A 19,515-nucleotide genomic window follows, 5' to 3' on the forward strand; every position below is an offset into this window, starting at 1 on the left:
AGTTGCTTCGTCATATCTACCATTATTTCAAGCTGTTATACTCTTTTCCACCTTTCCCTTTTGGGAAAAAATTTTGAGTATATGATGCATGGGAAATAAATGTATACATATATTTATTAGAGTATAGTTTATTTCATACGAATTTCACTTAGAAAATGTATAGAAGAAAAAAGTATTGTAAAGATTACAATAAAAGTAGTTTGTACATATTGGTTTTTAACTTAATTCGATTGCTTAGAATGGAATGTGGAAGGGATAGTAAGGGCTGGGCTCCGTGCTGAAAAAAATACAAATGACGATATCAAAAGCAAATTTTATAAGAATTATATTCATGAGTAAAAAATATAAAAATATTTACCCAAACATTGGACAGATCCTGCCATTGCAGTCAAAGGTATCAATGTATGCAATGTCTTCTGCGGAAAGTTTAAAGTCAAAGACTTCACTGTTTTGAGCAATTCTTGATTTTGTAACTGATTTAGGGATAACTATGTGACCACGATCCAACTGAAAGAAAAATAAAATTTGTATTATAAAGTTTACCTGTGAATATAGTTCATGAATGAAATATTAGCATATACCTGGTATCTAATAAGAACTTGAGCAGGTGTTTTATTATATTTCTTCGCAAGTTCACCTAATTTTTTATCATCTAACAATTTCGGATCATCTGGCTTAGCCCATGGTCTATCAGGCGATCCAAGGGGACTGTAGGCAGTAATAAGAATATCCTTTTGTTTGCAGAAATCAGAAAGTTTTTTTTGTGTAAGATATGGGTGGCATTCAATCTATAAATGTACAATTATATACATTATAAATGTACTATTCAATATAAAAATGCATTCATTATACATCACTATAAATTGAATGAAACTTATATTTACTTGGTTTGTAACTGGTTTGATGCTGCAATTTTTAAGTAGTCTGTCTATTTGTTCAGAATTAAAGTTGCTAATACCAATATTTTTAGCAAGTCCTTTAGATACCAAAGCTTCCATAGCTTTCCATGTATCTACATAGTCTACATTGCTAAGAGCAGGACTATCATCAGCATTCTTTGGGAAAAGATCATCCCCCTCTTTGTATGCCATTGGCCAATGAATTAAGTAAAGATCCAAATATTCAAGACCCAAATCTGATAAAGTTTTTTTAATAGCAGGTTCAACCAAGTCTGGTCTATGGAAAGTATTCCATAATTTGCTGGTAATAAAAAGGTCCTGCCTTTTCACAATACCTTCGGTGAGCTTTGCTTTAAGAGCAGCACCCACTTCTTTTTCATTGCCATAAACATGGGCACAATCGATATGTCTATAGCCTATATCAATTGCATCCTTAACAGCCTGAGTAACTTCTCCAGGTTTGGACTAAAAAATATATAAGTTATTAATTAATTGAAAAAGATAAATTGCAACAACTTGTGCAATAGGTATACAAGTAGAAATATATTTGTAATAAAAATAAAAATCATGTTATATAATTTATTTTCCACTTAAAGTCTTAACTGATATGATATCATTTATGTGTATTATTTCTGATAAACTTATCTTAAAATGTGTTTAAATGTGCACTTCTATTGATTGGAAATAATCGATACATGTACATATGAAGCGAAAGTACAAAGTATAAAGATAATGAAAGTAGCATATAAAAATCTAGTTAACACAAATATACAAAAATATAGAAAGATCCAATAGTTCTATAAATATTAATGTGATGAAAGTTTGTTTGTTTCAGAATATTTTGTTTGCTATTCCCATATTTGAAATTTTAATTCATTAAATGTCAGAAGACATAGACATAGAAAACATTATAATGCCCTTGTCATAAAAACAACTAAGGGTACCACTACATTCTAGATACAAGGGCAAACCGTTCATCCATTTGGAAGATTCGAGAACATCATAGAAACATATTACATCTTATTGATATGTCAATGTTGCAGATATCTTATACCGTAGATTTCAGATAGAAAATTATAAAAACATTGCGAATGAAATTCATTAGCATAAGTTGCGCAAGAAGGAATTCGTCATATATATCGTGAACAATTTTATTTACATTCTTCTTGAAAATAAACGATAAATTCTTTGATGTTCAATTACTATATCGGTAATAGTACTGACCTTCCATGTACCAAGTCCGAATGACGGCACTTCGTTGCCATTGTAGAATTTTATCATCGGTACGTTTAGAACCATTTTGATTATTTTTGATGTCTTATACAAACTTTTTTACTTAAAACACAGGGTACGTATTTAACACTGGTATTATATTTTGCTATTCGATACACCGTCGGAAAGTAGTGCCGGCAGCACAATGCCGGTAAATTAGCTCAGCACCTTTTATAAATATCCTACATTAACCCTTGTGCCCTGTCCCCTTCTCCGGAGGCAGACCCGTATACCCGTATATCGAAGGATGAAGCGTAATTTATTGTTTCATTTATGTTTGTTTCGTTTTGTTTTATATATTTTAAAAATAAATCGTGGTTAAATTATTCGAAAACCTTCGTTGAAAACAGAATATATTTCTCTTAATATCATATATTTCTTGTTACAACTTACACGTTACTAGCTAATAGTCAGCATAAAATTTTTTCTTCTAATATTAATATACTGATGTAAATTAAAATATCTCATCCTTCTATACTGTACTTGATTTGTAAATGTCATGTATACTTTGATTGAGAAAATTTTACACCTGAATTTTAAAATATGTATAATTAATGTATCTTAATCTGCATTCTATTTTTCAGGTGCTAATATTTTGTTGCATTTGAGATATTCACGCAATTCACGCAAAGGTTACAAATTTTATAGCTAGAAATACATAGATATACATATAAAAAAGAATTTTATCTTGTGGACCCCTAAAAGTGTACTGTCCTGTTCTACGAGATTTTTCTGCGCATGCGTTTCGCAGTCTCTGATGTGTGCGCGACCTTGCATAATAAATCTTATGTGTCGTATAGAGAAATTTTTCTATGTATTTGTAATTTGAAGCGTAGTGTTGCGACTTCGATAAATTCGTTACGAGAAACGGGCCCTATGGAAAATTACAGAGTCCGTTACGAGCAGCAAGGGACAGTTCACAATCCCTTGATCACTAAAGATGAATGAATGAGTTACCCTTATAACAAAAATGGATCGTTTTCGAATGTTAAATAAAATGTAAAATGTTATTGTATTTGTCGGTAAGTGGACTTTCTAAAATTTTTATAATTTCCAAGTACACATATCTAATCACGATCAATGATTATATTTTTAAAATGTTTGTATTCAAAGACTGGACCAATAAATAGGAATGAATAGCATGTTGTATATTTACTTACGTATGAATATATATTTTTTCAGTATGCGAACATTGAAATACTTCAGGTGTTCATAACGTTTAATTTAATTTAAAATCGATCATCGTCGTCCTTTTACGCTTGTTTTTCATTCTTATCCAAATGTGCAGCAATGGTACAAACAGAAACATTATCGATATTTTCTGTTTTGTTGTTGAACAATACGCCTGAGCTTACGTGAATAAGCTTATTATGAAAGCGTATGAATGAACAATAAGTGTTTAAATACTTCAGCAGGAACACTTCTCAGTTGAACACGTTTAAACTCATATCTAGCATTGAAAGTTTTATTAATAGAAATATCTTATATTCTATATATATACTACTATAACTATGATATAGCTAAACATAATTATAAATTCCCGTACGGTAAAAATACGTGCTTATATTTAGGAGACGTATATAATTACTAAACTGAGAGAGGGCTCAAGCTCGATTATACATAGTTTTTCTGGGTATATCGCAGAAATAAAAAATACAGAACATTTGATATCACAGTATTGAAAACAGTGCCAGCTGAATTCAGCTACGTTATTACTTCGATAAATATTTCACATTTTATAATTAGAAATAAAAGTTTATAAGCAGAAATAAGTAAAATAAAATGCTTCTGTTAAATAAATCACGTAACATATATATAGATTATATTATTTGCCATATTTTAACTTGCTATCGTTAACTTGCTTAACGCATTACGGAATACGTTTTTCTATCAAATAATCGGCTAAGTTAAATAGATTTACCGATCTTATAAATGATAAATGTATCGATTAGATTAATATCATGTATGTGGCATTCATGCATGTATATGGAAAAGGCAATATATGTAGATAACAATTTGAACAGAATAATACAGAATTCGCGCTTAATTTATATGCAAATAAAACTATCATAGTGTTGTTTTTTACTGATTAATTGATATACAACACCTAAGAACGTCAGGCAAAAAATGCTTACAGCAATAATACATACAAATCGCCAGCCATCCATACCAGAGCAACCAATAGAATTTGGTACAGAGATCGCTGATACAAGTATAGTACATAAACGTTTCGTAAAACCTAGGTTCCTTATTTGTATAATTTGTTAAATTCTTCACATTATTTGTACATTCATTTTTTCTTTTATAAAAAATACAATTCATAATATTTTTTTCACAATAATCCTTTAAATTATTTTTAATCGTTAAAAAATTTTCTTTTGGACTGATCTCGTTGTTAAGTACAACACTAATTTTTTGTTTGTAAGAAAACCAATTGAACGTATTGTTTTCATCGTAAAGGTAGGAAGACGTCTTTACCTTTCGGAAAATTAAGAATTTTACAATGGCCTTGACTTTTTTCTGAAGAACCACTTTGCTATATCCTTTATTTGCCGTATCCACGGCCGCATTCAGTTTAAGACGTCTGTTTCGATAATTGTTCTCTTTCTTGACAGTTTCCAATAACAATTCCAAGATTAACAAGTTGAAAAATTTGGTCTTGAAATGCATAAGGTTTTCTAGGTCGTTTTTTAAGATTTGCAAATATCTGTCGTCGAATATGTCCGTAAATTCATGGAGGCGACTTCGATCGTCGATTTTCAGGACTATATAGCTGATTATCGTCAGAATAAAATTCATTACCCTGCTTTGAATAGTTCTTCCTTCTTTTAAGACAGTTGATATTTCTTTAAGCTTCCCGCAGGATAGAAACGAACCGTTGTATTCGTTCGTATATTCCAGCATCATGGTCGTTCACGAAATCGATAATTTCAAAAATTTCGATATTATTATTCTGCCTTTGTTTCAAACTGTGATTCCGCTCGTTCAAGTTATTTTAAACACTTTTTTCCTATATGAATATTACTCGACGGTTGGTTACGTAATCGATTCACAGTTCACGTTCAAAAGAATTACTTAAAGGATAATTTAAATGAAAGTATCGTTAATTGTGCGCGATTCCAAAATGTCATCAACAAGTAATGGTGTTATTACTCTGACGATATTTTTGTTTACGTTCAGTCGGTGGAATGTTAGGAATGGACACAGTGTGAGTATATCAGACTGATATAAGTGATCATATTCATTGTAATAAACTTTATTGATCTAAATACGAACTAAACTTACAGAAGGTTCAATACATAAAAAACATAAAAAAAAAAGAAGTAGAAAAGGAAAGGACGTAGAAATATTCAATAAATAATCATAAGTGAAGATTTATATGGAGAAATTATTTTCAAAGCCAGAATCTTGAAACGGATGACTTCGAATCGGGGAAGAAGTACGATTTTTGTGCAGGCAAAAATCTTCATAAAATGTAGAGTTCCTACGTGGATTTCCGATATCGACCGTGTCCAAGTGTTCTAGAGAATTCCATGCCTTACCAAAAAAACTCTCCTCCGTTGTGTCGTCTGTCCAAATGAATTCCGCGTTGCCTTCCGCATAAGAAAGAAACGGTTCCGCTGAAATTTTCTTTTTTATCGAGGAAACGTGCTGTTCCAAAAATTCCTCTTTTACCTGCTCCTCGAGCGCCAGGAACGATTTCAACGAATTACTGATCATGTTATCCATTGAAACGAAGCGGTTAAACGAATCGTTTGCATTGTTAGTTTGGTCGATCGGTTCTATGGACGTGTTCAGTTTTTCTGATTTATCCGAATTGAATATGGAGTCTCTCATTAGAATCGGCACGTCTTCGTATTCTTTATGCTTCAACGCGATACTGCTAAACGTAATGACATCCGGTATCGAGGACAGAGAAGTCGTTGCTCTCGTGTGGATGGAGGAATTGCTTAGGCGTTTGCCGGCTGTTTGCGTAGTTTTAATGCTGTTTGGCGACTTGTCGAAGGCCACCATGTTCTTAATCGCATCGCGGCATTCTTTCACCTTATCGAGCATTCTAGATCTCCAGGAACCACACTGAACCATCGTGGATGACGCGATGTTTGATGACGATAGCAATCTATTGCAAGTTGGTGAACTGCTTCTGTTGGAAAATTTCGCGTTCCACCTATAAAAGCCATTTAGTGATCGCGTTCAATGTTCGTGACGTTTATTTCACCGACAAAACTGGTATTGCAAAGAAAAAAGATAACATTTCAAACACGGTAGTTTATGAAACTTACGCTTGGGTGATATGATTCATGATGTAATTTCTTCGTTCATTTAATGGCAATATAATGAGTACGTGACCGATAATGGGCTAATAACAAATAATTTCGAGAAAGTGTTGCTTTTACCGTAACAATGATATCTCAAAGGTCGTGCTTGAATTTACCAAACATTGCGATACGAAATTCGAGTTAGAGCATGTACCTACGTATGTGGTATATCTTGTCAGGTAAATTTTTGAAATTTCTTGAAACGAAAGATCGTTGAAATCGATTAGCGAACCGATAGTGGAAAAATGTCACCGCAAAATTATTAGGTAATATTGTGTTTGCGCGTAAAAGACTCTGTTTATGTGTTGCGGTGAGCGGATATAGAATAAGCAATTTTACTTATTAATGAAGCGAATTATGTAGAAAAAGGGCTCTCGTCCACAAGAGCCTTTGTTGTTTATTGGCCTCGAAGAAATCTGCTCCGGAATTCCTAATGAGTATAAGACATGATCTTTTTTTTTGAATGGAACCTTTGTTAATCTAGGCTAACACTACTGTAGAACTCTATAGTCTATATTACGAACTTCTCTTATTTGAAGATATGAAGCAATCAATGGAGAACAAAAAAAGGTATATTTACAGTGTTTACAGAAAGTATACATTATTGTATTTATTATGCATATGAATTAATTTACATATTATAATTAATTAGCTATATTAGAGTTCTAAGCATATTAGATTTTATAGGAATTAGTAGTACTTTCATATGACTATAAAAATTTGGTACTATGAAAATGAAATGTACTATAGGATTTGCATTCTCATTTCGTTAGATACAATTTTCATTCAAAATACATCTTTTCAAACAACCTTCAACTTCGTTCTAGTCCGTTAATTGTATTTCCGCTTACAGTATTTCTAACGATTACAGAAACAATGATCATCACTGCGTCATCCATCCTTGAAACAGAAGTTTCCTTTTATAGTTTCGAGAATTGTTTTCATATTGATTGTACGTGCTTCACTGCAGTGCAAAAATGTATTTGCATTGTGAGAGTCGAAAACTATCCTATTTTTTTATTTGTGTTATTCAATGTTGCACTAACCATTTAAATGAGTTATTAGCGATTCGCATTTTGTAACGATTCTACAAGGAAAAAAGAGAATGAAATACTTTCTGCTTGATTTCTTTTTTTGATGCAACTTTATTTACTCGCAATGTATACACTCTTTAATGAAGGTTAACATTGGCTGAATGCGATTAGCCTTGTCCGTGACAGTGTCCACATTATTACGGCGTATGATGTCATGTCGTCCGGAGCATCGAAATTTTCCATGGCATTCAATAAATCTAATTGACTAAATAAGGGTCAAACAAGTACCGAATTACACCGTGGGATTATGTAAGTTCAAAGGGGATATACCTTACTATTAATTTATACTGAATCTGATGAGCTATTTCCTGTCATTTTACTTGTTTGCAATGAAACTTTTATTGTTCGAACGGGTAGTACTTATGCCCCTTTGCACTGTAAAAAGGAGTAGAAATAACATTACCATCTTTCTGCCGAATAACAAGAATAATTAATTTATAATTTAATGGACTATCGGGATGCTTACTCTGCAAATCGTGCAACACGTTGATGCGTGCCAAGTTTTGCTATAGAGGCCATTTCTTCATTCGTTAAGGAAAAATCAAATATATTCATATTTTCTTTCAATCGACTCGGTGTTACTGTTTTCGGAATGATAGCGATTCCTTGTTGCAACTGGAATATTTCGATGGAAAAAAAATTAAATTTTATATCTGTAGATAAACGGATCGATGTCTTAGTAAATTCTATTTTAGCGATATAGTCTGTGTTAAAGAGAAAAGGATCGATTCACATATACATATTTATGTAATCGTATAATGTATTCGTATGTGTAATCGTATGTGTATTTCTCCCTATTACTAAACTTATCTTTACTGGTGGAAATGGCCTGAATGGTAGGTTGTATTATCGTTAAACGAAATATCGAAATATATACAAAAGTAGCTATAACCGGAGAACATGAAATAGCACTCTCCACACAGTATTTAAATAAGATAGTTATCTCTAAAATGATAAAAAATATTATAACTAGATATTATTTACTTACGACATATCTTAGAGCAATTTGTGCTGTTGTTTTGTTATACTTTTTAGAAAACTCTACTAACACTGGATTGTCCAAGAAAGTTGGTATTCCCGCCCTATTACCTGGTTGTCCTAGTGGTGAATATCCGGTTATCGTGATATTATGTTTTTGGCAGAATTGTATCAATGGCTTTTGATCCATATTTATGTTCACTTCGATCTAATGGAAGTAATAAATTTTAAATTAATTGCGAATTAATTCCACAAGTAGTGCAGAGAACAATCTGTACCTGGTTATTTACAGGCAGTATCTTGGCTACAGCAAGTAAACGAGTGATCTGTTCCTGATTGAAATTACTAATTCCGATACTGCGAGTTAATCCTAATCGCACGCACTCTTCCATTCCTTTCCATGTTTCGAGGTAGTCAGTATCCGACATCAAAAGTGCCCCACTTTCGTCTCTGGGCATTAAATCGTCTCCTTCCTAAAAAATACTTAATACATTTTTTAAAATGCCCATTAAATAGGTAATTAAAACGTATTGAATTAGAACGAACCTTGAAGGCAAATGGCCAATGAATCAGATAAAGATCTACATAACTTAATCCGAGATTTTCCAAAGATTTCTTACATGTTGGAACTACGCTTGACTCTTTGTGGAAGTTATTCCAGAGCTGTAAGAAATGTTATATGAAATATTTTCATCTCTGATAAAAAATAAAATTTAAAAGTTTTAAATAAGATTTAATTACCTTAGTTGTAACGAAAAGATCTTCCCTTTTCACAGTTCCATCCTTGATCTTTGCTTGAATTGCCTGACCAATTTCTTTCTCATTTTGATAGAAAAACGCTGTGTCTATGTGACGGTATCCTAGATTTATTGCCTCGATTACAGCTGCTTCCACCTCTCCAGCACGAGACTGGAAAGGTACAAAATTTAATCTATTACTATTTACTCTCGAAATTTTATATCTCACTCTCATTTTAAATAAACATCTAAAAAGTAAACCGTTACAACGGTTTTAGAACATCTTTATGAATAGAATCGAAAGCATAAATCGCATATATCAATACCCGAACTGCGGATATTTATCCAAATTTTGTTAATATAATTATAATTAAAAGAATGGAATTTCATTAGAAATTTACTTAAATTATTACTTTACTTCGCTAAATGTTATAATGAATATTTTGCTATTATGCTTTATATATATAAAGCAATTATTATATATATATAATTTATATATATTTGTAATTTATATATATATATATATATATATATATATATATATATATATATATATATATATATATATATATATATATATATATAATTTATATATATTTGTAATTTATATATATAAATTAATTATATTACTTTATACATTATATGCGTTATATGTATTTTTATGCCTTAACATTTTCTATAAACGCGTAAACATCCTTCGTTTATCAATAACAATTCCATAATATTTTTCCTAGATTTAAAGAACTTTTTAACGATAGTATAATGCGACTGCGTCGAAAATGAGTCAGAATTAAGGTGCGAGTATTTTGAATAAATGACGCAACGTGGTCAAGTGATGCTATCAAAAGAATTTGTTGAAACTTTTCACGTACAGATGTAATCATAATGTACGATCGATAACTACTTCGATTATTGCGTCTTATCTTTAAATATGTATAAATATGTTCTTACCTGATACGTACCAAGACCAAAAGCAGGCATTTTATATCCATTGGAAAGCGCAAGAGACGGTATTTCAGCCATTACTAATTATAGATTTTAAGTAAGTCGTCAAAACAGTAGATCTCGTTGGTGAATTTTTGTCAGAAAATTCCGCTGCAACTTGTAATCAAATGTAAAGCGCACAATATTCTAGAAACTAACTGATTGAACTGTATCATTGAGTCTTCTATTCATACTATTCTACTCTAAGTAAATCATTACGTAACGATAAAGATGACGCGAAAAAATTCTAGCCAAGATTAGATAATTGCTCAATATTATCAAATCAATGTTATCAAATGGTTATTTTTTGTTTTCGTTAACGAAGACAGCATTTATTTTGATAATAATAATATAAATCTTTTGTATCTAACTTGTTACACTATACCGATATATGAAATATGACGATATATGATTCTTAGTTTATGAATATTGAAGAAAGGTGGTATATATATATATATTTTTTTAAACAGTAGTTCTTTTTATAACAATGATTTATTAAAAATAGAACTAATTACAAGCATGAATGAAAGTTACATAGAATATATGTTCTTATATATATATATATATATATATATATATATATATATATAATATACGTTTAATAAAACAAAATGTTTAACGAAACATTTAATAGAATAAGACAGTTATGTAAAATAGTGAATCTATTTTCTCTTTTAGAATTCTATAGTGAACGGATAGTCCTTGTGTCCCTTAAACCTAAATATAAAACTTCGTTGTAATTAAAATGTAAAAACAAGAAATATGCACGTTTAATCACTGTATCCGCATATTACTTACTCTGCAGCAGGACAAATACGAATTCCGCGGTCAAGTGTATTGATGGTTGCAATTTCCTGTAATGTTAACTTAAAGTCGAAGATATTGATGTTTTCTTTAATACGTTCCTTCGAACTAGACTTAGGTATAGGAATGGTACCAATGTCGATCTATTGATAGAATAATTATTTCAATTAAATGTTTGAAGTTCATTGCAGCGCATTAATTACTTTAAAAAAATGCTTGTTTCATAACCATCTTTTTATATATGTATACATTACCAAGTATCGTAAAACAACTTGCGCCGGAGTCTTTCCGTACTTTTTGCTAATTGCGATTATTTCTGCTGATTCGATGGTAACTTCTGGATCGCCAGGTTTCGCCCAAGTACGCTTAGGAGAACCGAATGGGCTGTAAGCTGTGATAGATATGTTACGTTGCGTGCAGAAATCACGTAGTTTTTTCTGATTTAAGTTTGGATGGCACTCCACTTGACACATGACAGGTTTGATTTGGGCGATCGATAAAACACGATCGATCTGTTGGGAGTTAAAGTTACTAAGACCTATACTTTTAGTTAATCCCAGCTTTACACATTCTTCCATAGCTCGCCACGTATCGAGATAATCCACGTCTCCATACATGGGATTACCTTTCTCATCGACTGGCCACAGACCTTCAGAATTTTCCTAGGATTATGATGTTTCTACATAAATAATGCAATCATTTCTTTCAATTATTTTTCAAGCTTATTACGTCGATACCAACTTGTTGAACGGAAAAACGAATTAATAAAGTCATTCGGATGATAATTCTTTTTTTTACAGATCTACCTTCTTATATACAGTTTTATTTTTGTTACATCACATTTCAAAACTAAAATTAAATTATATTGTATTTACATTTTGGAATAAAGAATGTTCTAACTGAAATTGATTGGTCTTAATAGTAGTAGTCTTTCCTAATAGTAAAAAGCTCTGATTAAGAGACAATCCGGTCAACAGATTTGGAATGTGTAGTCAAGTTATGCAATCTTACATCAAATCCCATGGGCCAGTGAATAAGGTAAAGATCAACATAATCAAATCCGAAATTTTCAAGTGATTTTTTGCATGCTGGTACTACCAATTCTTTCCTGTGCATTGAATTCCATAACTGAAAGTACAAAAAAGTTGGTGTTGAGGTTGATTGATAGAATAACGAGTGGATAAATTTGTAATAGAAAAATATATTGAAATAAATAAAGGTATAAATATAAGTATAGTGTATGCTGTTCCAGATCCTCACTCTTACAGTGTTACAATATAATAGAAGCAGCTATGATAGGGATCACGTTCATATATTTATAGCAAAGGATATTACCAAAAAATTAACCTTGTAGCTCTAGCTGAAGGCTACAAAAAACTGCAATACAAATCTACTTATAGCTCTTTTGTTTCTAGACCTTGTAATCCAAAACATAATTTATATACAAGGGCACAATAATATGGATCGAATTTTTTGTATCACTAAATTCTATTCTCTCCATAACAATGGTAAAAGAATAGGTGTAGATTTTTTCTTGAAGTAATTACTTCAACAGTCAGTAGCAAAGTTAATGGCTAGAAACTTTGTCATTAGGCAGAAAATTACCTTTGTCGTGATAAATAAATCTTCTCGTTTTATCACACCCTCTGCAATTTTATCGCGTAGAGCTTTGCCAATTTCCTTTTCATTGCAGTAAATATAAGCGCAGTCAAAATGTCTGTAACCGGCATCCACCGCATCTCGCACTGCTTGTTCAACAGCACCTGGATTGTCCTTAAAAAATTGACATGAAAAAATTATCATTCAGTGATATATATATTATCATACTCGGTCCGATCTTAAAAAATTTACATTTGAGATTTGTGAAGAAAATTTTGCAAAATCCTTCCTGTTGAAAGAAATATTTTAATTGTGAAAATCGTGAGATCTATGAATAATTCAAAGCTTTAAAACCACTATTTTGTCGTGTCATATAATGTTATTGTGTTTTTTTTCATTTTCATCATTCTCCATTATTAATGGAGAATACCTGACTATAAAATAGTGATATGTAATAATTTACAATACGATAAAGAACTTTCAAACATACCAGTTTAATAATTTTGTAAGTAAATTAGTCAGTAAATGAGAAATAATATCTATTTGTTACATTGTTTTCTTTTATTTCAAATATCCGTATACTTTATGTTAACTAGAAATCTGTCAAACGTCTCTTTTAGAATATAAAGTAAAAGATTTGGCCGATACTTTCGTACATCTGTGCATTATCATATATTATTTTTAAACAAAATACTCACTCCAGCTTGCCAAGTACCAAGTCCTAAGACAGGGATTTTTTGTCCATTACTTAAAGTATGCGTAGGTACAGCCATCCTTTAACAGTTGTTACTGCAACATGCTATATCAATCACTCTAAAATTCACATACTAGAATGAACTCAACTTATAAATATTAAGATAAGTTCCCCCACTTAACAACTTACATACCATATGTATGTTAGTCTTCTAATATGAAGCAAATTATTATATAATTAAAATTATATTGTTGGTTGATTTGGTATATAATGTATAATGTATCTTCCTTTATGAATATGCAAATTGATTTTATAAAAATTATTGCAAATGAATATCATATGATATTATATAACAAAGGTATTACTTGTAAGATAATACAGTATTAATCTGCATACTGGGTTGTCCCCCGCCAGTAATTTCAGATCATTTTTTATTTTGTCTATATCTTTGTTTCAATTTCGTTTTGTTTAAACAGTTTAAGATAAGATATACACAGAAACGTAAAAAGGTTATGCACAAACATAAATGATTCAGTATGCAAACGACATTAGCAAAAATAAGGTTGTAAACAAAGAATTAGCATTATTGGCAAAACTAAAAAATAATTCAACAGTATATAAAATACGGACGCATACACATATTTTATATGTTATTTTATATATTACCTTATAGAGAATGTTCAAAACATATTTCAAAATCATGGAAATCAAGCTTTTCGGCAAGTTCACCAATACGGAGGTCGTTTAAAAATTTCCTGTGGTTTTCGCATAAAACCATTAGTGTCGTTACATTTCTGTATCGATGCCCTAATGACACTCTTTTCATAACGATCCATCCATATAATGAAATGTACCAATGATCAAATATTATTTATCATGATGCTAACATAAAAAAAATATTTACATACATGTTTGTAATATAGGTATGTTCACTATGGCTTTTTTGCCCAGTATGGTGTATCCTATGTACCTTATGTTAACATTAGTATGCCTTTGCATACACACAATTAAAAATAATCAATCATCAATGGTCAAATCAAGTTAATTTCACAATAAATAAATATGAGTTAATTTATTTCTTTATGTCAATAGAAGAAATATAGTTTGTCATAGTATTATCAATTTCATTAATCATTATTATAATTATTCGATCTTCTATTCATTCTCGCTTATAAATATTCGATAAAATTGACGTCTTCAAAGTTAAGCTTTTTGTAACTTATTTTAGATTCTTTAAAAATATATATCATGCGTGTAAACATATTTATTTATCTCAAACGATAGTATTTTATTGGTGGATGTAAGTTTTGTTTTTCACTTTAGTACAGATATAATTAAGTATGTCCATTCAAACTAAACATGTTTCTGTCGTCATTCAGAAATATAACAATATACCATTTTTATTAATAATATTCTTTTGCAAAATGTAATTTCTTTGTTTTGTTCGTCTTAGTAATGGTTTTATCTTACTATTTTACATACATTGAAAAACATTTTCTCGTAAGTTTTCCAAATATTTTTCCAATTTCCATTTTTGAAAGTTTTGAGATTAATGTATGCGGATTCTGTTTTCTTTCGATAGACTTGGTTAATTGTAGCTTTTGTAGTTGATGCTTTGTAGTTCTACTAAGAAAGTTACTTAATTTGTAAGTATACTTTAGCATTAGATTGTTGATCATTATTTCTGTCTTTAGAGTTTTAACTTTGCTTTACAAACATGTAAGTGTTTTTTCATTAGCATTGCTGCTAATCTCATATTTTATTTAAAGATTTCATTAAAAGATTTATTTAAAGATTTCAAATGTAGGCACTGAAACACTTTCATTACAGAATGTGAAGAGAAAAACAATATTGAATTTCAAATTATCAATATATTCGTATATACAATTTTATAGGTGTTACAAAACACATACAATATATGTTTTGTCAATGAAAAAATTTAATGACTGAGTATTCGTTTATATAAACTTGTATTTTTAATGAAAATTTACGGTATAGGTACAAGAATAGATACAAATATCTTTATAAAGGCTTTATTTTCTCAGTGTCGTTTGTTGATCATGGTTTTTCTTTTCTGGAATTTTTATTTTGATTTCTTATCTTTTTCGAATTTTCTACTCCATTTTCTAAGTCTATTCTCGTTCTTGCACGTGTACCAGGGCCCCAATTGATCGTAGGATTTTGTTGAAATCGCGTTAGCTTGTTTTGCCTAGATAATGGATTGGCCAGAGGATGTATATCAAACGAAACGTTTGTTGTCGTTGGTGTCTTTAATATTCTTATCGCGGGGCTATCACTTGGTAGTTTATTTCTTTTTACGGAATTATTTTTTTCCCATGCACGTACAATATCCCATATAACTTCATTTGGAGCATCCGTCTTTACAGATGTTTTGCAGGCATGTGAATACGATACACAATATCCTGCGTTTAATAATGCAGATCGAAATGTTAACATCGACGGTGTAATACATTTGATTATAGACATTAAACGACTAAGAGTATAATATAATGGAACGTCTAATTCTTCGCGAATAACATTTAAAACTCCTTCTATTCTTTTTAATGTTGCCAACTTCATTTCGTTTAAATTACATAAAAGATTAGATACAAAATGTTGGTCATGCAAAGGACCTAACCATATCGGTCCCCCTTCATGTTGTCTATGCTGACAGATTTTACAAAGTTGATCCACATAAGGTAAAGATGCTAATTTGTAGCCTCCGGTAGGCTTCTTATAACATAATGGTTGAGTGTTGATGCTTTCACAGCCTGTGCATTGGTATACCATTCCAATTTTAGTTGCATTCTCTTTACATTTAATTTGACTGGAAAATACTTTAACAAATACTCTTATATAAAAATCAGCACTTATAGAAAGTACTGGTACTATGTATCTACCATACCGCCCTGCGTGTGAAGCAATACTTTGCAATAATATTCTTAGTGCCATTTCATGGCACGCTTTAGATTTTAAAGAGATAGCTCCATATTTAAGAAAACAAGTTTCAGGGGAGTTACCAGCTAATACTGCCATATCTGTAGCTGTGATCATAAGCAGTCCATCATCTGATACACATTGTACCGCGCCATCCAGAAACATTGTAGGACAACCATATGGGTCTAAATCTATTACGTTAAACTTGTCCTTTTTACTTTGATACATGAGCAATGTTGCATCTTCGTGACTTGGTTTTATAAGATTTTCGACTCCATTGTGTTGTATATTATTTTTAATGCTTTCAACTGCCTTTGCAGAAATATCATTGGCTATGATTTGTTTTATGCCTTTTACTTCTTTGGCATACCGAATGCTACGTAAACCAGTAGCAGATAAAGCTTCCAGTATGACAATTCTATCTTGTTTTTCTGTGTCTGTCTCTGTTAGTTGCTTCTTTATACCTTTTATATAAGTTGTTAACACAGCTACGCTAAGATCCCTGTTAAATTCTTGAACAGGATTATAAAATACGTTTGTATTGTCAACTAAAATTTCTGCCTCTCCTTCCTTTATACTTACATCTAATTTTGGTTTTTTTACACACTGTTCCATGTTATATAAAAACGCACAATTCTTAGACCTCAAAAATATTCAATTAAACATTTCATATATTTGAAAGTATAAAAATAGTTAAGTATAAAAATATTTTCTATCTAATATCTTAATATGGTTACTAAAATTTTACCTGTGTGTGTTTAAACATTAAACAATATACTAAACAAAGCAATTTTTTGGTTATGTTTGCTATAATCTGTGAAACGTTACGTGGACTAATACGTAGCATTCTGTATAATACTCTAGTATATACTCTAGTATAAACATACAAATTTAATATGTTTTAAAATATCAAGTGGTGTCAATGTGATATTGTTAAGTATAATTATCATATATTTTATAATCATTAAATTAGATAATGTGCATAAATGGGTTATATTTTTGCAATAACAAATTGTTATTAGATGTACACTGTAATTTCGCATTTCACCAGGCGATGACAGTATTGTGCTATACCTATTGTCGGTATTACATTTTATCACGGCGAGGTTATTTCGTGACTGCCATATCAGCTTAGACATTCAACTCTGATTTTAGCGTTCTCTATCAGAGATGAATCTTCCTATCTGCCTAACTTGATAAGATATTTATTAACAAATGAAGATCTTCTTGTAGCAACTAGCTTTATTATCTGTGAAGATTGAATTCAATGTAGCTCTTATGTTTGCCATAGCAAATCGCAGAGGGTGTAAGAAACACTCTGATCTTTTTCCAGGTCGGTATTTCAGAACTTGAGATGCAAAGTCTCAGTTAATGTCACGTTTGTTCCATACTTTGTCAGTGTAAGTATTTTTCGATCAATTTTAAATTGGAAACAGTTTTAATTTCTTGAAGTCGAAGATAACTTGTAAATTCAAAGTCTAAGAGAAATTGTCTACCTCGAAAATATGTACGGTATTGAAACTTTTAAAATTTTAGTGTAATGCAACCACAAACGAATATATTGTCTATGATGCAACTTGTATTTAAAGATAACAAAAATTAAAGAATTATTAACACAATAAAAAAAAGAGCTTGATCTGTCATTCCCTAAAAAAATCTATTCTATTATCGATTATACCTATTTTCCCCATCCTATATATTTACTTACGTAATTCATCCGTAAATCGAACAGTCTCAAGTTTGTTTCGTTTGTAATCTGCCTACAATGAAGCAACAAGCGACATCGTTTATATGCATCGTGCAACAAGACCTTCGATCAAATTTAGAATTGTCACATTGTCACGAATTTCACTCCGCAAAGAATCTTATTACGACATCCATTTCAAGTGTTATACATATTTATTTCAAGATTCTCCCGTGAAATTTAACACGAGGTAGTAATGAAAATTCGTTTCGTAAATTGTATAATGATAGTAAATTATCATAATTAATAGTCCACCCACTTTACCGACGCTTAACCTGCGCCCAATTGATGTTGTATAGCTGTAAGTCAGTACAGTCGTTAGTACAGTTAAGTAGCCGCCAGATAAGTAACCGATGGGAACGCCTTTCGCTCACGCGCGCTTCTCACACACGCGTACCCATCGCACTCTGTCGCTTAGTAAGTTGACAAGCGAAATGCATATGATTTTGCATTATAACTTCTTACTTATTTTTTTATTTGATGATTAAGGAAATCAAAATTAGAGAGTCATCTTCTACATGGAAGCAACGAGGAATCGAGTAAATGAACAACTGGCGAAGCGTGTAAATCATTAGCTGACAGATAAGTAGTTGCTGACTGGAAAAATCCGCCTCTAGAGCCCCTAGCGCAGCTACTTATTTGTCGGCAACTATATGTAAGTGCACGCTTCGATATAGAAAGGGGTAATCCATAATTTTCATAGCGACTCGAGGGTCATAACGCGTAACTAGTTAACGATCTGTCGTTTCGCGATCAAACATTTATGCATACGTTTTCTATACCTGTATGTTTCGCAAAATCCGATGGATGGTGGGGATAGCCACAGTGAGTCGTATGACCGCGTTATTGAGTCATACTACTTGAATGTACAAAAGTCAACTTCAGACTTCTCTAGGACCCATGGGAACAGGTCAAGGATATTGTCAGAAGTCGATTTCGTGTACACACAGGAGCTCTTAGACGGAAGCATTTATCCGCTGTGATTGATAGAACCTTAATATTAAACTTTGGGTTTGTAATCGTGGAATAGAATTGATGGAATTGATGGAAATTTAGAATTGATGGAATAAAACCGACGAATGGTTAAGCCTACTGTACCTACATTACATCCGTATTTTTTCATGTTGCATAATAAAAGTTCCAACATTTATAGAAACTTATACAGATAGACGTTAATATTATCTATTATTTGTATATTTTTTTCGATATTATCGCTGAATATCGCTAATCATATCGCGGAATGAGTACATACATCGTGTACATTAAGCAAACACTCGAGGTTATAGATTATATCGCGATAATTTGCCATTGCAAACAGAGAAACAAGTAATATATTGTATAAAATGAATGATTAATGGACAATGAATAATAAAGATTTTTATGTGTAGAAGAAGAAAGTAGGTGACAGAAGTGACAAGTATAGTTGAAGGTGTTACTGGTGTAGGTGGGGATGA

General features: G+C 31.2%; 6 protein-coding genes and 1 long non-coding RNA gene across 15 annotated transcripts; 1 reads left to right on the top strand and 6 right to left on the bottom strand.

Moving 5' to 3' along the window:
- Positions 1–112: 112 nt before the first annotated feature.
- LOC100652140 (aldo-keto reductase family 1 member B1) lies at positions 113–2,263 on the bottom strand. The gene is made up of 5 exons (XM_012316977.3): positions 2,124–2,263; positions 885–1,364; positions 582–788; positions 359–507; positions 113–277 (listed from the first exon to the last, which is right to left on the bottom strand). Exons 1-5 carry the CDS (start codon positions 2,196–2,198, stop codon positions 235–237), a joined length of 954 nt encoding a protein of 317 aa, XP_012172367.1. The 5' UTR covers positions 2,199–2,263; the 3' UTR covers positions 113–234.
- LOC110119940 lies at positions 2,127–5,421 on the bottom strand. The gene is made up of 2 exons (XM_020866968.2): positions 3,332–5,421; positions 2,127–3,045 (listed from the first exon to the last, which is right to left on the bottom strand). Exon 1 carries the CDS (start codon positions 5,076–5,078, stop codon positions 4,254–4,256), a length of 825 nt encoding a protein of 274 aa, XP_020722627.1. The 5' UTR covers positions 5,079–5,421; the 3' UTR covers positions 2,127–3,045; positions 3,332–4,253.
- On the top strand, positions 2,370–3,313 carry LOC125386389. The gene is made up of 2 exons (XR_007226493.1): positions 2,370–2,446; positions 2,756–3,313. It is a non-coding gene; the product is annotated as an uncharacterized LOC125386389 (long non-coding RNA).
- Positions 5,412–7,471, bottom strand: LOC100642469. Its single transcript, XM_003401181.4, has 2 exons — positions 6,455–7,471; positions 5,412–6,339 (listed from the first exon to the last, which is right to left on the bottom strand). Exons 1-2 carry the CDS (start codon positions 6,472–6,474, stop codon positions 5,547–5,549), a joined length of 813 nt encoding a protein of 270 aa, XP_003401229.1. The 5' UTR covers positions 6,475–7,471; the 3' UTR covers positions 5,412–5,546.
- Positions 7,472–7,615: 144 nt separating this feature from the next.
- LOC100651735 (1,5-anhydro-D-fructose reductase) lies at positions 7,616–10,501 on the bottom strand. 4 transcript variants are annotated; one of them, XR_001099374.3, is made up of 8 exons: positions 10,251–10,501; positions 9,304–9,471; positions 9,109–9,225; positions 8,841–9,035; positions 8,573–8,770; positions 8,051–8,199; positions 7,855–7,959; positions 7,616–7,781 (listed from the first exon to the last, which is right to left on the bottom strand). XR_001099374.3 is itself a non-coding variant. In XM_020866967.2 (7 exons), exons 1-7 carry the CDS (start codon positions 10,289–10,291, stop codon positions 7,923–7,925), a joined length of 894 nt encoding a protein of 297 aa, XP_020722626.1. In that variant the 5' UTR covers positions 10,292–10,501; the 3' UTR covers positions 7,616–7,922. The 4 variants fall into 4 exon arrangements, 2 of the variants coding, with proteins under 2 accessions (XP_020722626.1, XP_012172366.1); XR_001099373.2 differs by having other exon boundaries at positions 7,616–7,789; XM_020866967.2 differs by having other exon boundaries at positions 7,616–7,959; positions 10,262–10,501.
- Positions 10,502–10,756: 255 nt separating this feature from the next.
- LOC105666547 (aldo-keto reductase family 1 member B1) lies at positions 10,757–14,200 on the bottom strand. Of its 5 annotated transcripts, none has more exons than XM_048412506.1 (8): positions 14,047–14,200; positions 13,574–13,975; positions 13,385–13,475; positions 12,693–12,860; positions 12,099–12,215; positions 11,342–11,749; positions 11,082–11,230; positions 10,757–11,000 (listed from the first exon to the last, which is right to left on the bottom strand). In XM_048412506.1, the coding sequence occupies exons 3-8, from the start codon at positions 13,457–13,459 to the stop codon at positions 10,958–10,960; spliced, it is 960 nt and encodes a 319-aa protein (XP_048268463.1). In that variant the 5' UTR covers positions 13,460–13,475; positions 13,574–13,975; positions 14,047–14,200; the 3' UTR covers positions 10,757–10,957. The 5 variants fall into 5 exon arrangements, with proteins under 5 accessions (XP_048268463.1, XP_012172358.1, XP_012172361.1 ...); XM_012316968.3 differs by having other exon boundaries at positions 13,385–13,499; XM_012316971.3 differs by lacking the exon at positions 13,574–13,975.
- A 1,133-nt stretch (positions 14,201–15,333) lies between these two features.
- Positions 15,334–17,906, bottom strand: LOC105666548 (probable tRNA (guanine(26)-N(2))-dimethyltransferase). Of its 2 annotated transcripts, XM_020866964.2 has the most exons (3): positions 17,066–17,903; positions 16,900–16,960; positions 15,334–16,819 (listed from the first exon to the last, which is right to left on the bottom strand). In XM_020866964.2, coding segments are annotated over exons 2-3 (1,383 nt in total). In that variant the 5' UTR covers positions 16,902–16,960; positions 17,066–17,903; the 3' UTR covers positions 15,334–15,438. The 2 variants fall into 2 exon arrangements, with proteins under 2 accessions (XP_020722623.2, XP_012172364.2); XM_012316974.3 differs by having other exon boundaries at positions 15,334–16,960; positions 17,066–17,906.
- Positions 17,907–19,515: the final 1,609 nt, after the last annotated feature.

The sequence above is a fragment of the Bombus terrestris genome, chromosome 15 (genome assembly GCF_910591885.1).
Source record: "Bombus terrestris chromosome 15, iyBomTerr1.2, whole genome shotgun sequence".
In the NCBI taxonomy this organism is placed as follows: Eukaryota; Metazoa; Arthropoda; class Insecta; order Hymenoptera; family Apidae; genus Bombus; species Bombus terrestris.

What these genes read in the sequence shown, in the direction of transcription:
- LOC100652140 (XM_012316977.3), bottom strand. Translation starts at nt 2,198, where the DNA reads ATGGTTCTAAACGTACCGATGATAAAATTCTACAATGGCAACGAAGTG. An exon ending in TCGGACTTGGTACATGGAAG is followed by an intron (nt 1,365 to 2,123) that starts GTCAGTACTATT and finishes TATATTTTTTAG; the next exon opens with TCCAAACCTGGAGAAGTTAC. An exon ending in AAGTTCTTATTAGATACCAG is followed by an intron (nt 508 to 581) that starts GTATATGCTAAT and finishes TTTTTCTTTCAG; the next exon opens with TTGGATCGTGGTCACATAGT.
- LOC110119940 (XM_020866968.2), bottom strand. Translation starts at nt 5,078, where the DNA reads ATGATGCTGGAATATACGAACGAATACAACGGTTCGTTTCTATCCTGC.
- LOC100642469 (XM_003401181.4), bottom strand. Translation starts at nt 6,474, where the DNA reads ATGAATCATATCACCCAAGC. An exon ending in ATGAATCATATCACCCAAGC is followed by an intron (nt 6,340 to 6,454) that starts GTAAGTTTCATA and finishes TGGCTTTTATAG; the next exon opens with GTGGAACGCGAAATTTTCCA.
- LOC100651735 (XM_012316976.2), bottom strand. Translation starts at nt 10,322, where the DNA reads ATGGCTGAAATACCGTCTCTTGCGCTTTCCAATGGATATAAAATGCCT. An exon ending in ATTGGCCATTTGCCTTCAAG is followed by an intron (nt 9,036 to 9,108) that starts GTTCGTTCTAAT and finishes AGTATTTTTTAG; the next exon opens with GAAGGAGACGATTTAATGCC. An exon ending in TACTGCCTGTAAATAACCAG is followed by an intron (nt 8,771 to 8,840) that starts GTACAGATTGTT and finishes TACTTCCATTAG; the next exon opens with ATCGAAGTGAACATAAATAT.
- LOC105666547 (XM_012316971.3), bottom strand. Translation starts at nt 13,459, where the DNA reads ATGGCTGTACCTACGCATACTTTAAGTAATGGACAAAAAATCCCTGTC. An exon ending in AAGTTGTTTTACGATACTTG is followed by an intron (nt 11,231 to 11,341) that starts GTAATGTATACA and finishes TTCTATCAATAG; the next exon opens with ATCGACATTGGTACCATTCC. An exon ending in CGTATTTGTCCTGCTGCAGA is followed by an intron (nt 11,001 to 11,081) that starts GTAAGTAATATG and finishes TTTTATATTTAG; the next exon opens with GTTTAAGGGACACAAGGACT.
- LOC105666548 (XM_012316974.3), bottom strand. Translation starts at nt 16,932, where the DNA reads ATGGAACAGTGTGTAAAAAAACCAAAATTAGATGTAAGTATAAAGGAA.